At 43.9% G+C, this 14,619-nt stretch overlaps 1 protein-coding gene and 1 non-coding gene across 3 annotated transcripts in view; both read left to right on the plus strand.

The window, feature by feature from the left end:
• The window catches only part of Mthfd1l (methylenetetrahydrofolate dehydrogenase (NADP+ dependent) 1 like), a 181,783-nt gene that overhangs the window by 120,427 nt on the left and 46,737 nt on the right, over nt 1-14,619 (plus strand). For both annotated transcript variants that reach the window (XM_031351087.1, XM_031351088.1), the window contains exons 24-25: nt 330-507; nt 12,327-12,434. In XM_031351087.1, the coding sequence (XP_031206947.1) occupies nt 330-507; nt 12,327-12,434 (286 nt within the window). The remainder of the gene's footprint in view (nt 1-329; nt 508-12,326; nt 12,435-14,619) is intronic.
• Nucleotides 13,376-13,534, plus strand: LOC116079483. The gene has a single exon (XR_004114028.1). It is a non-coding gene; the product is annotated as a U1 spliceosomal RNA (small nuclear RNA).

A 14,619-nucleotide genomic window follows, 5' to 3' on the forward strand; every position in this document is an offset into this window, starting at 1 on the left:
CCAACACTCCAGAGGCAGAGGCAGGAAGATTTCTGTGAGTTTGAGGCCAGCCTGGTCTACAGAGCAAATCCAGAAAAGCCAGGATTTACACAGAGAAACCCTATCTCAAAAACAAAACAAAACAAAAGAATATTCGAGTCACGTTAAAGGGGATTCTTTCTACATGCCTTTTCGTCAAGTCTGATTTATTTAAACACAATGTGACCACTTTTGATGTTCACAATATATTCAGTGTTAGGGAGTGAAGTTCTATATAAACCGTTAGTCTTTCTCTCAGAACATCCCTAAGTGAATGCAGATGCAGAATCCACAAACATTCTCATCACCAGGACGGACACCCGTGCAGAGATCGACTTGGTGTGCGAGCTCGCTAAACGGGCCGGTGCCTTTGATGCGGTCCCCTGCTATCACTGGTCGGCTGGAGGAAAAGGGTCTGTGGACTTGGCTAGGGCTGTGAGAGAAGCTGCGAGTAAAAGAAGCCGCTTCCAGTTCTTGTATGATGTTCGGGTAAGTCCCAACTACTATGACAACAGTGGAGTGGTGGCTCTCATATCTTGCAGAAGGCCAGCGCTTAAAGCACTGTTTACATGACCCATCTTGCGTGGCCTTCCTGGATCCTCTGCAGTGAAGGAAGCTCATGACTAATGGCATTAACCATCTTATGTGCCATTAGCCGAGAGTAGATCATGCTCTTGCCCCAAACCTGTGCTCTTAAAGCCAAGGCTGCTTTCAGATATTGGGCCCAAGGGAGGGGACGGCTCTAGGTGGTAAGCTATGCTCTTAGGGATTGACCTAGCAACAAAGCTTTTGAACTGTATAAGAACTACTCATTTAGAAGGCGTGTTGCTTGTATCTCCTGTGGTTCTGTGTATGTGTGTGTGTGTATGTGTGAGAGAGAGAGAAAGAGAGAGAGAGAGAGAGAGAGAGACAGAGAGAGAGAGAGAGAGAGAGAGAGAGAGAGATGTGTAGGCACACACAATCCACAGCATGCATGCAGAAATCAGAGGTCAATGGTCAATTTGTGCAAGTCAGTTCTGCCTCCCACCACTTAGGTTCCAAGGATGGAACCACGGGTGAGGCTCAGCAGCACGCACCTTTATCCACAAAGCCATCTCACCAGCCCTCATTGTAGCTTTCTTGCCCAATATCTTACATAGCTTTTCCTTGTAGTAAAACATATGTTACCATTTACAATTCAGTGATACTGAGTACATTCACATTATTGTTTAACCAGTTCCTAGGGCTATTCTCATCTTAAAAAACTGAAGCTTGATATCCATTTAATAGTCCCTCCCTCCCCACCCTGTCTCCAGATCCTTCAGTGAACCACCATCCAACTTTATGTCTTGGAATTTGACATTTTAGATACCTCTTATGAATAGGATCTTACCGAATTAGTCTTTTTATTTATTTTTTAACCTGTAGCTTGTTTCACACAGTGTGATGTCCCTGGATGATGTCATAGCACATGTGAGAATCCTCATTGCTTTTAAGACTGGATGTTAGCCTGGTCTACAGAGTGAGTTCCAGGATAGCCGGGGCTATACAGAGAAACCCTGTCTTGAAAAACCAAAAAAAAAAGACTGGATGTTGTCTTTACGATATGTATGCACCACATTCTGCTGACAGGCCTGGGTTACTTTCGCCACATGACTACTATAAATGCTGCTGGGACGTGCGTGCGTGCGTGCGTGCGTGCGTGCATGCGTGCGTGTGCCTTTGACAAGCCTTCTAGTCTGGGGCTATATAACCAAAAATTGGAATACCAGGTTTTCTGGCTTAGTTTCTCTAAGGTTGGCCTTAAATTTCTAATCCCTCCTGCCTCTACCTCCTTAGTTCTTGGATTATAAGCATGTGTCACTGTATCCAGTCTTAGAGTTCATTTTTAAACTAATGTTGGCATTCAGCCTTGGTGGAAGAGGTATACTGGGAACTCCAGGTTGTTCTCCAATCCATAGTAAGTTCAAAACCAATGAACTTCTGTTCATTGGTTGGTTCTGTTGTTGTTTTTGTTTCTCGAGACAGGGTTTCTCTGTATGGCCCTGGCTGTCCTGGAACTCACTCTGTAGACCAGACTGGCCTCAGACTCAGAAATCCACCTGCCTCTGCCTCACAAGTGTGGGATTAAAGGCACACACCACCATCGCCCAGCCAGAGCTACATGGGACCCTGTCTCAGGAAAACAAAATCTGAGTTTTACAAACCTTGACACCCACCATCTCTCAAAGGAACCCTTCCTTTTTGTATGTACATCTCACTTTTAACACTCTTCTTTCCTGAGTATCTATACCTTTTTTAAAAATTTGTCACATGTTAACAAATCAGAGCTGTATTTATTTGTAAGGTGCATTCCGAGGTACCATTGACTTCAGGCAGGGTCACATTAGACCACACTTCCCACTCTGTGAGACTCAAGAGCTGTGAACAAAGTCATAGAAACTCATTTTGGCAAAAGGATGACCCTGAAAGCTAACCTTGCCTACCCACTGGGAATTAAGATGTAAGTGTCCTCCCCATGCCCTTCCTCTGAGTTTGCACTCATTCTGAGGTATGACCTTCAGAGCTGGGCAGGCTCACATTTGCTTTTGTTGGGTCTTCCCAGTTACTTACGTAAAACCATAGAGCCTTCCTCTGAGAGGCAGTGGGGGCTACGTGGAAGAAAATCAAAGCACAGCCAGCCGTGAGTTTATGAACTGGGCCACTCACGCCCCCTCTCCCTACTTTAGGTTTGGTTTCTGCCCTGCAAGTCATTTTCAGAGCAGAGTGTATTTGGGGGTGGTTGTTATTGTTGTTGTTGTTGTTTTGGGGTGAGTTTTTTTTTCTTGTTGATTTTGAGAAAAGTACTTCATTTTTTCTTCAAAGATTCAAATTTGAACATATTCCAGTTAGAGGTGGCCACTGTGACTTTTTTTGTCATCAAAACTTAAGGCATTTGCCACCAGATCCTCAAATTTTATATGCATAAATTTAAAATACATGTATGCACGCACATGTGTTTACTTCTATGTATATGAAGTAGGAATTTTTTAGAGTAGAGGTGTGATTAATTCAAAGTCATTCGTTTTTAAATGTCCTTAGGGTTTTACATACATTACTGTGCATATGGGGTTGAATCTGTAGAGTCTTAAAGCTTCTCAGTATGTCTTACTCACTCTGTAGCCATTAAGGAAATGGGGGAGGGGACACTCGACATCCATGTCCGTGCCCCTTCTCCATCCTCTTCTGTCATCTCTCCCTTGGTCACCTGTGCCTGCATGCCCTCTGCCCTGTTTCTGCTTTCTCCTTTGTAGGTCCTGGGCCCTTTGGGTTGTCTGTGACAAGCTGTGAGCGAATGTCCCTGCTGGTTGAGTTTCTTGTAAATCTGCTTTTCTCACTTCTGGGTTGTTTGATTTCGTATGTATGCGTGAGCTGCCTTAGCAGAGATCTGTCTTCCATCCTGTCCGCCACCAGCCTCCTCTGAGTGATTCATCCCCAGTTTTCCACAACAAATATCCAGAACAGATCTTGCCCAACTCTGATTCTTCTGAGTTCTCCTTTGACCTGCACACACCACCATAGCCTATCCGGTGCTTCATTCCTATGTGCTAAATGGCCACGAGAGAGGTAAGCCTCACACGAGAGCCACCCTGACTTTTGAAGCACCCCCTTCATTGTCTCATTTGTCTTCTCCCAGCCCTGTCTCGCTGATGGAAGAGACAGCATTTGGATGGGGGGTCAGGGGAACAGTGTGTGATTTCATTTATGTGCCCTATGAAAGATGGAATATCATCAGGATGGAAGTTTCTAGAAATGCATTATTCCTGCTAACACCATGAGGGAATCTCCAGTGGCAAGCTATGAAGGTTCGACCACAAGTTGAGAGGCCACCATTTACCCCATCCCATTCTCATAGGATGAGAACATAGTACCCTCATTGTAGCCTCCAAGTAGACCTTAGAGATACCAAATATTATAAAAAATATATCTCAAGAAAACAGTTCCCTTCAGATTCAGGGGAGGCATCTCAGTAGACATGAAATAGCTTTGCTGTGCAGTTAGGAAAGTCAAACACTAAAAAGTGCACGGGTTCCTCGAACATGAAAGTAAAACAGAGCCATGACTTCTGCTTGCTCCCATTGCTCATACGATGAGTGCGCACGCGAGCACACACAACAAACACATACATGTTTCCAAGTCAGGTTTGTGACACACAAAGAAGATGACACATCATGAAAATACACGCTCAGGCAGGCATGGTGGTTATCCCAGCACTCGGGAAACTGAGGCGAGAGGATCAAAAGTTCAAGAACAAAAGGGAGGGGACAAATAGGTATTGGTAGTCCTTGCAGAGTCCTGTTTGAGAGTAATAACCAAAACCATCACCTTTGTAAGTTCTTTATTTGTAGTAAAGAACTCAACTCTCAATGGCGAGTGCAGATTTTCTAACAATGAGACATGTATTCATTTCCCAGAGCCCAGTGTTGCCCATCACCTGTGGCACTTGCCTTGGAAGGATGTTTCTCAGGGGTTCTCAAGTGAACCTGATGCTCAGGGTAAATGCTCGGGACCCATGCTCCTAGAAGTGCACACTCACCCCTTCGATAGCTCACTGGGCTAGTCTCTGGTGCAAAGTGTGGTTTGTGTCAGAGAGACAGACTTCTGACGTTCCTGGTAACAATGACAGCTGTTCCCAGGGCACCAGGTAGTAGAAGTGTCCTGCAGCACTTGTGCCTGTGTGGTCGGATCAGTGCAAATGAACATGGATGGTTTCCAGGTGTACGTCTGTCTGAGTTACCAGGAAGGGTACCTGCCAAACGACATGTCCTTCATTTAAAATTCAGGCTTCATTTAAAATACAGACTATGGGCCAGAGTAATTACCATGCACCTAGCAATTTATATCTGACTTACAAGTTATTAATTGATCCTTCTCTTTGAATATTTTATGGGCAACAAGATACACGATTTTAGTATCACAGAATAAAAATGGTTAACCTACGTGCTTTCAGCTCCGTAGCCTTGGAGACACAGAAGAGCAATATCTTTTATTCAGCATGTCCAGATGCATACCAATGACTTTATTTGGTGCAGAGCTGAAACAGCAATAGTGTGGCCTTGCTAAGGTATGGTCAGGGTTAGGTAGCAGAATGCTAGGTAGTGTTTTTAATCAATCACTCAAAAGGGATTTTTTTCCAAGCTGCTGCCTTTAGCATCTGATCTCCAAGTGAGCGGAAACATAACTGTTTATAAGCCATTGGTTTGGTTTTATTGTGTTGTTTTATTTTTTTTTTCTCTCTTTCTTTCTGGCCCACATGTGTGTGGCCACAGGAGGGGTCCACATTCCTGTATGTGATTGAAGGTCACAGGAGAATGTTCTAGTCCATCACTCTCTACCTTATTCCACTGAGAGAGGTTCTCTCGCTGAGCCTGGAGCTAGACCGCAGCCAGCAGACTCCATCAGCCTTTGCCTTTCATAGCACTGGGTCTATACACACACACACACACACATACACACACACACACACACACACACACACACACACACACACGCATGCTTTTTACATGGATGCTACAGAGTCAAACCCAGGCCCTCACGCCTGCTTAGCAAGAACTCTTGGCCACCGAGGCAGCTCTCCAGCGCCACAAAGCCTTTTCCCATGTTTTTTTCTAGTAGCCTCATTTTTTTTTTAACTTTTAGTTCTATTTCACTTTATTTGGTGCTTTTTTAAAAAAAAAAAAAATTAATTGCCGGGTGGTGGTGATGCACGCCTTTAATCCCAGCACTTGGGAGACAGAGGCAGGCGGATTTCTGAGTTCGAGGCCAACCTGGTCTACAGAGTGAATTCCAGGACAGCCAGGACTACATGGAGAAACCCTGTCTTGAAACCCCCCCAAAAAATTATTAAAGCATTATTACATCTCTCCCACCCTTTGCTCTTTCTGACCCTGCTATGCTCCCACTTACTCTCTCTCAAATTAACAGCCTCTTCATTCTTATTGTTGATACACATATATATGAAAGGATGCATAAATATATAAATTCTATTAGCTGAGTCCCTTTTTGCTTGTGTGTTCATGGTTTCAAGGCTAGCCGCTTTGTATTGGATAATGGATTAAAGTGCTCATCTCTGAGAGAAGCTAGTTCTCATCTCAGCAGTCATTAGTTGCCTGAGATTCTTATCTGAGGGCAGGACCTCCTCATCTCCCCTTCACATTCGAATTTCTATTAATATTGTTATCGTTTAGGCAGCCATTTGAGGCGATATGGTCTCACAGTGAATGTCTCAATCTTCTGGCTCCTGCGAGATCTTTCTTCTCGCCCACTCCTCTGTGATGTTTCCTAAGCCTTAGGTGCAGGAGTTGTGTTATATATAGGTTTATCCACCAGGGCTGGGTCCCCACAAGCCATTAACCTCTGTGGTGGGACCAGTTGTTGTTTTCTGTAATGGTCTCTATTTGCTACAAAGAGATGCATCTGCTGAGGAGGGGTGAGAGCTGCCCTCACCTGTGGTTATAAGGATAAGTTTTAGAGTAGAGTTAGGAATTTGCTGGTCTGGTAAAGTGGATTCTCCTCTAAGATCCAAGATCTCACTGGACCTGGATACTTGGTTAGGTTTCTAGTACCGGGCGTGATTTTCCTCCTTTTGAGCATAGCTGTGGTAATAGTCACAGAATATATTATTCTGAAAAGATCCTGGAAATACCCATAGAAGCTATAAAATCAAAATACTGAAAAAAAACTTGTCTTTTTAGTGGAATAAGGCAGCTAACACATCCTAAAACAGTATTTACTTAACCCTTTATATATATTTTTGTGATACACATACATGCACACACACACACATACCCAGCCTAGGCATGACGGAGCATACATTTAGCCCAGCACTTGGGAAGCAGAGGCAGACCTCTGTGAGTCCGAGGCTAGCCAGGGCTATTGGTGGTGTTCATATGTTGGCAGTCACCAACAGCTGTCTAATTGTATTTAAAGGTCCACGGCTGTGTGGACCCAGGTTTCTTTCTGCCTTTCACTTCCTGTACAGCAGTCATTCTTCCTTCTGCTTGTTGAGATCTTTCTTGTTCTTCCTTTAGGACACTATTCAAGTTGTTTGGGTTTTGTTTTGCTTTTCCATACTGCGGATCAGCCCCAGAGCTTTGTGCATGCTAGGCAAGCGCTCTGTCACTGAACTACACCCTTGGAAGTTTCCTTTAATGTCTGGCCAGCCTTTACAATCTACCCCCTCCTGACGGCTTCATGTTTACTCAGAGCCTTGACAGTCAAGAGTGTGTCTCTCTCCTCCCCGCTTGTTTATTATACCGTGGTTTGCACTCCGTCAGGAACTGTTGCACAAAAGGTCCCTGAAACTTGTGTTTGACACCTTGGCATTGCGAAAGTACTTGCCATTGATGGTTATTTTCCTATTTAGCACAGGTTTGAGCAAGGCCTACTATGTGTGAGCCACCGGCTAGGCACGATGCATATCAGGGTAAGGGTAACAGATTCATCCCCTGTGTACACAATCAGGGGAACATTGATAAATGAATAAACACTCATAACTTACTTTATCATTTGATTTGTTTTTATAAAAGCTCCCATTGGCCTCAAAGCAGCTTAAGTGAATCTTAGTTCAGCCGAAGCTCATTTTAGACCGGGCTTGCCCCTCGGGGTTTATACTTCTCTTCATCTTCACAACCAAGCAAGGAAATACTAGAAGGTTCCTTTGCTGAAGACACAGAATGCATACACTACCCACGGGGAGGGTAGCACTCATATGGGGCTGTTCTCAGGCTAACCCTAAACCTAAGCTGTAAGTTAACCGAGATGTTTTCATTTATTTACTTGTTAAACACTGTAGGAGAAGTCTTTCAGAACCTTGGCCTGGGGCTTCCAGCTCAGTGGGTTGGAGCGCCTACTGAGGGCCATGCAGCTGTAACAGTGAGAACCAGAGGGGAAGAGCCTACCCCAACGCTCGCTCGCCTCTTCCTGTTTTGCCTCCCTCTATGGATTCTGCGGGAGGCCCGTTTAGTATAGGTCACAAAGTCAGCCTGGCAGAAAGAGAGAGAAGAAAAGAGAGAGAGAGAAAGAGAGAGGATAGATACATAGATGGATGAGTAGATGGATGGATGGATGGATGGATGGATGGATGGATGGATGATGGTTGAGAAAAGTATCTGCTACAGCCCTTGATCTCAGGGACCTGGTAGCCCATCTTTTTTCTTCAGCTAACATTAGCTTTGAGCTGTGTATGTTAGAAGTGTGTTGGGCTTCCTGGCATAGTCCTTTAATCTCAGCTACCCAGGAAGCTGAAACAGAGCTTGCAAGTGTGAGGCTACCCTAGGCTACCCATAAGTTCAAGGCCAACTGGAGCAATTTATTGAAACCTTGTCTGAATTAAAAAATAGAAAAGAAAAGAAAAAATCGGGGTAGGGGCTGGGGCTATAGCTAAGTGGTAAAGCATAGCAAAGCCCTCTGTTCAGTTCCCAGCCCTGAAAACAGCATTACCTGCAAGCTTCTCTCTGTCTGCATTTGTGCGTAGCTCTTTCTATTAGCATTCTCACACCCATTGTTCTTGCACTGAGCACTCCCTTAGTCAGTGCCTACAGAGCAGCAATGCTAGCAGGGGCTCTCCCTTAGACATTGAGATAGAAACCACTTCCCTGACCTCTAGCTCATAGTCCACATTCTGCCCTGCTGGAAACTAATTAGTAATTAGTAATTAGTTGTCTCTTTTCAGAGATGAACTCTCACACGGGATTTCTCCTGTCATGTGGTTTGTAAAAGGCACTTTGCCAGCCAGCGGATTTTAGAATTAAAGTTACGTCCAGACACTTGAGTCTATTGGTACCTCTGAATCCATCGCTACTTTCCAAAGCATCATGAGCCTTGCCAGCAACCCCTTCTTCAGGGAAGAACACTACAGGTGCTCCCAATGTCAAAGAAGGGATGCATGTTAATACTGTCCCTAATGCAGTAGTTCTCAACCTTCCGAATGCTGTGATCCTTTAATACACTTTCTCGTGTTGTGGTGACTGTCAGCCCTAAAATTATTTCATTACTATTTCATAGCTGTAATGTTGCTAGTTAAAATTTGTAATGTAAATATCTGATGTGTGACCCCCCCTCCCCCAAAGGGGTCATGACCCACCGGTTGAAAACGGCTGCCCTAAAGGATTTGTGGGAGAGGTGGCCTTTGACATAGACCTGAGAGCTTTAGAGAGCTTGATGTTTGAGAGGACAGGGAAAAAGACTTCATAGGGGAATCCCGGAAGCAAGGACATAGGGTGCAGGTGCGGAAATACCTCAAGCAGGGTTGTCTCTTGGCAGACCGTGCAGTACTATAGTGCTGGGATTTTTCTTGCAGGGTTGTATATTGGGAAGGTTGGACTTGCAGTAGAGACCGTTCAGAATAAAGAGAGGCTACCTCAGTGATAAGCCAGTTGGTGCCCTCCTCAGCCCTCCAACTGAGGCAAGAACATTGTGGTCAGTGTGGTTTGTTTCTTAGATGAGCGTGGGAGGAAGAGGGCTTATACGTGCAGGCGGGTGCCCTCACTCAGGCATGCTCACCTGAAGGCCAGAAGTTGACCTCGGGTGTATTTCCTGCCACCTTCCAGCATTAGTGAGTCTTCACACAAACCGAAGGGTGGAGGTCAGAAGACAGCTGCATCAATGGTTCTCTCCTTCCAGCATGTGGGTCCTAAGGATCAAATTCTGGTTATCCGGCTTCACAGCAAGCTCCTTTACCTGCCAAGCCATTTTGCCAGCCCTCCACCATGGTTTTTCAAAGAGTCTTTTGCTAAACCACAGTGTGCTCTTTACCTAAGCTGGCAGATAAAGTGAGCCTGTCTCCACCTCCCCAGGATTGGCGCATCAGAGCTGTAATTGTGTGAGAGCTGGATCTGAACTTAGGTCCTCAAGCTTTTGCTGCAAGCACTTTACCCACAGAGCCGTCTCCCTGGCCCATGAGCTAGGTTTTTTTGGGTTTTGGTTTTTGGTTTTTGGTTTTTTTATCATTTTAATAGCTATTTTCTTGATTACTAGTGAGACTATTTTTTTTATGTAGTTATTAGTTTTTGCCCATTTTTAAATGTCTTTTTGTTGTTGTTGTTGTTGTTTTTCCAGACAGGGTTTCTCTGTGTAGCCCTGGCTGTAGTAGAACTCACTCTGTAGACCAGGCTGGCCTCGAACTAAATGTCTTTTTATAGGCATTCAAAATTTCTTTTAGTACCAATCTTCTGGCTTTTAAACTATCCAAATAAGTTTATTTATTGTGTGCATGCTTCTTTTGTCTGTATGGATATCTATGTACTGTATGCATGCCCTGTGCTTTCAGAGGTCAGAAGAGGGGTCTGATCCTCTGGGACTAGAGTTACAGACAGTTGTGAGCTGCGATGTGGGTGCCGGGAATGGAACCCAGGTCCTGTGAAAGAGTAGTCAGTGCTCCCAACCACTGACTGAACCACCTCTTCAGCCCCTAGGAAAAAAATTAAGGATGTGTAAATCATTTCTTTTATGACTTATTCTGGTATGTGTGTGTGCATTGGTGTGGGGGGTAGAATTGTGGGTGGATTGACAGGGTTTCATGTAGTCTGGGCTATCCTTGAACTCACTACGTAGTCAAGGCTTGACACTCTATGAACCTCCCAAATACTGAGAATGCAGGCATGCATGACCCATGAACAACCTTGTGACTTTCTGTTGTCGCCATCTTTAAGAAATCCTTCCCTCCATTGGGAAGACAGAATCCTATGATATTTAGAGTTTTCATTTTCAGATCTCTTCCATATTGAATTTTTTTGCAGGGAGAGGGCCTGGTGTGGTTTTATTTCTTTCTAGTCACAAGTCTACTGGGTCACCAACCCTTCTCCATTGTACCACTTCTGTTATATACTAGCTCATATCTATGGAGATGCCTTTCCCAATCCATTCTTCTCTTCCGTGTGTTAGTTCATCTCCTCCTGCATTGCTATCACGAGGAACTGACTAATATAGTTTTGATGTATTATTGATACTTGATTTGTGCCATGACTCTCTCTTCCTTGTATTTTATAACTAGTTGGCCATATTCCAGAGTCTCAGGTGCTCTTGGGATTTTTCTCATTGGAATTGCATTAAACTAATAAAGTAAGTTATAAAGAGCTGATGTGTGAACAACACTGAGTCTCTTCATTCCTATGTAGTCTCTTCATTCTTTTGCTTATGGTCCTTTTTGTATTCGCCAATGAAAGCTTAGAAATACATGCACCTACTGTGCATGGTGGCTTGTGATTTCATATCGGCACTTGGGAAACAGAGGCAGGCAGAGCTCTGTGCGTTTGAGACCAACATGGTCTACATATCGAGTTACCAATCCAGCAAGGACTACATAGCGAGGTCCTGTCCGGAGATGGGCGGCAGCAACAGAGGTGTGAAGGATGTGGAGGAGATCTACATTTTCATTTGTTAATTGTCCAATATTTAAGTTCCAGGCCACAGAACGACTTGACAGTCTCACAATCTACTGTACTGAAAAGTGTGATTCTAAGCAGTTTGTGGCTTTGTCAGAGTTGGGGAGGTAACAAGAACTAGATTTTCGTATGTCTTTATTGCAGAACTTTCCTGCCAGTAGAATATACCATATGCCCTTGCTGCGCACGGTCCATTGGGTCATCTGCACAGTGGGCGATGCTGTCCTTCCAGCAGGGTCACACCTGGGTTTCCCATCCCATATTTTCCAGATAACATTGCACACAGGTTTACTAGGATCCTTCACTTTGCTTTTATTTAGATGGGGTCATTCATTGGTTATTCTGTTTGGAAGGAGTTGGGGGTTTGTTTTGTGGGGTTTGTTATGGGGTTTCAGTTCTCTGAGATAGACTCCCTATGTTGCCCAGATTGGCTTAAACCTTGCAGTGCTGCCTCAGCCTTCCAGGTGTTGAGATTGGGCGTGTACCACTACAGCTATTGTCACTTGCTAATCTCAAGTCTTCTCAGAGCTAGCTAATGTGACCAGAGAGTCCATGTCTGGCTCTCTGGTGAGACACCCAAACATATCAGCGTCAATGTCTGTGGAACCCGACCATTTTTAGGAATGTTTTTTGCATTGCATAAATCATGATTTTAACATTGAAATGGATAAAAATGGTTAACTACGTTGACAGCCTTCTGTTGGCTAAATATCAAGGCTTCCTTTCTGCCAGCTGACTTCTGATGTGAACATTTCAGTGCCTGGATGACCGAGGGAGAACAGATAGCTGGTTTCATTGCTATGCTAGTGGGGGAGTTTTCGATCAAAAATGTAAAACCTTGCCAAGCTTTCCCTTACTTCAAGCACGTGAAGGCCAATGATTCTGTTGTCATTTGTGTTTCTCTAGCTTCCCATCGTAGAAAAGATAAGAATCATCGCCCAGACCGTCTATGGAGCCAAGGATATTGAGCTGTCTCCTGAGGCGCAGTGCAAAATCGATCGCTATACACAACAGGTAAACAAGATCCCCGTACTCTTAGGCAGGGTATCTGGCCTGTAGTCTCAAAAGGCACACCTTGATTTTAAGTTCCATTTCCAAGGTAAGCTCTACTCAATTACCTGAAGATCAGCAGAGACTAAAGTACTGGTAGTGTTGGCTCAGTAAAGCATCATGATAAAGACATTTACTCTCTGATTTGGGCATCCTTGATCTCCGAGATTATGAATGTGGCTTTGGTTTGCAGAGCTGGGAATGGAACCCAGGGCCTGGCTCCTGTAGTAAGTCAGCACTTTCCCACGGGGTGTCATCCATGGTCACATGCACTCCCATTCACTCAGTCAGAAGCACTGGGAAGTGTCCCTTCGGTATGCAGAGGGGAGTCAGCCTTCGATTCTTTACTGCCCTCTAGGCTCTACTACCTTAAAAATCCTTGCATGCTCCTGGTGAGGTGAACACAACAGGAGTGTTCAGTGAGGTTTGTGTTCAGGTAGTTCATCACCTTGTTCTCAGGGATTGAAGGCTCCACCATCTTCTTCTACCTCTAGACAGGGACAAGGGCTAGTGAACTATGAGACGGGCTGTCGCCCAAAGGTCCGGGTGCCTCAGATGCTTCCACGCGCTTTACCCTCGCTACATAGATGTCAGCATCTTGGCTCACTGTCAGGATCACTCCATTACAAATAGCACTGCTGGCTTTTCCCTCCAACTCCTTTGTCCTATTTAGAATGTGTGTGATACTTTGTTAAATATTGTCCTACCAGTGCCAAGTTGAATGTTCTCTGGGGTCTGATAAAAAATCATTTTCCAGCTAGGCATAGTGGTGTCTCAGACCTTTAATCCCAGTGCTCAGGAGGCAGAAGCAGGCAGATCTCTGTGAGTTCAAGCCTGGTCTACAAAGCTGGTTCCAGGACAACCAGGGCTACACAAAGAAACCCTGTCTTAAAAGAACCGAATGTCTACTCAACTGGCAGGGGTGACACCACAGTCATGAAGTTGGTTTTCCCAGGTGAGGCTTACCCATTGCACCCGGGATTTGCTGGCCCTGTGATGTCCCCCAATGTGGGAAACCCGACTGCATAATTTGTGGTAGTGGAGGACTCCACTCACCCCCTCCCCCTGGAGAAAAGAATGTTTTGTTTTTTTTTTCTTGAAGTCTGAACATGTATTCTTTTGGCATGGCTTGTTATTTTCTATTTTTTGTTGTACTGGAGATAGAATTAGGAGCCTCTCTCACATTCTCAGCCGGTGCTCAACACTGAGCTACATCCTGTACTGGAGATAGAATTAGGAGCCTCTCTCACATTCTTAGCCGGTGCTCAACACTGAGCTACATCCTGTACTGGAGATAGAATTAGGAGCCTCTCTCACATTCTCAGCCGGTGCTCAACACTGAGCTACATCCTGGCTCCAGCCCCTCTCTCTTTCTTCTTTGTGTATGAAAGAGAGTGTGTGTTTTGCACACATGTGAGCATATGGGTGTGTGCATGTGTGCATAAACATGCAGAAAGCATGTCACGTCCTTTCCACTATCGGGGTCTACCTGACTGCCTAAAAATAGGGTCTCTCACTGAACTAAAAGTTAACTGGTTTTGGCTGGGTTACTTAGTCAGTATGCTCTTGGAATCCTCCCGTCTCTACTCACCCCACTCCCATCATGCTGGAGTTACAGGCATGCACAGCCACATATTTTTATAGATTATATATAGTACATATAATTATATATTTAGTTTATATGTTATATATATGTTATATAATTATTATATATTTATGTTATATATGCTATATAAGATATAGTGTATATGCATTTATATACTATATATTATATATAAATTTTACATGTTATATATTTTATATTATAACATATATTTATATTATAACATAAAATGTATGCTAAATATTTTAAATTATATGTAATATAATTTATATTCTTTAATGCTATAATTTATTCTAATAGTCTTTTCCATTATAAGATATGATTTATGATAGAATATGTTAATGGGATGATATACTTTTTTAATTTTTATAGTACACTTTCAAAGGCTATGCATATAATTTTATAGGAATTATTTCCAATACTTACTCATTTTACAAAATCAGGAATTCTAGGTACCAGTTGGGATGGTTTTCCTCTCCAAAATCCTCATTAGTATGTAAAAGGAGGGATTTCAAGAATACGGTACCCGCCCCCACCACCACCAAC

This window comes from Mastomys coucha, unplaced genomic scaffold (genome assembly GCF_008632895.1).
Source record: "Mastomys coucha isolate ucsf_1 unplaced genomic scaffold, UCSF_Mcou_1 pScaffold5, whole genome shotgun sequence".
Classification (NCBI taxonomy): Eukaryota; Metazoa; Chordata; class Mammalia; order Rodentia; family Muridae; genus Mastomys; species Mastomys coucha.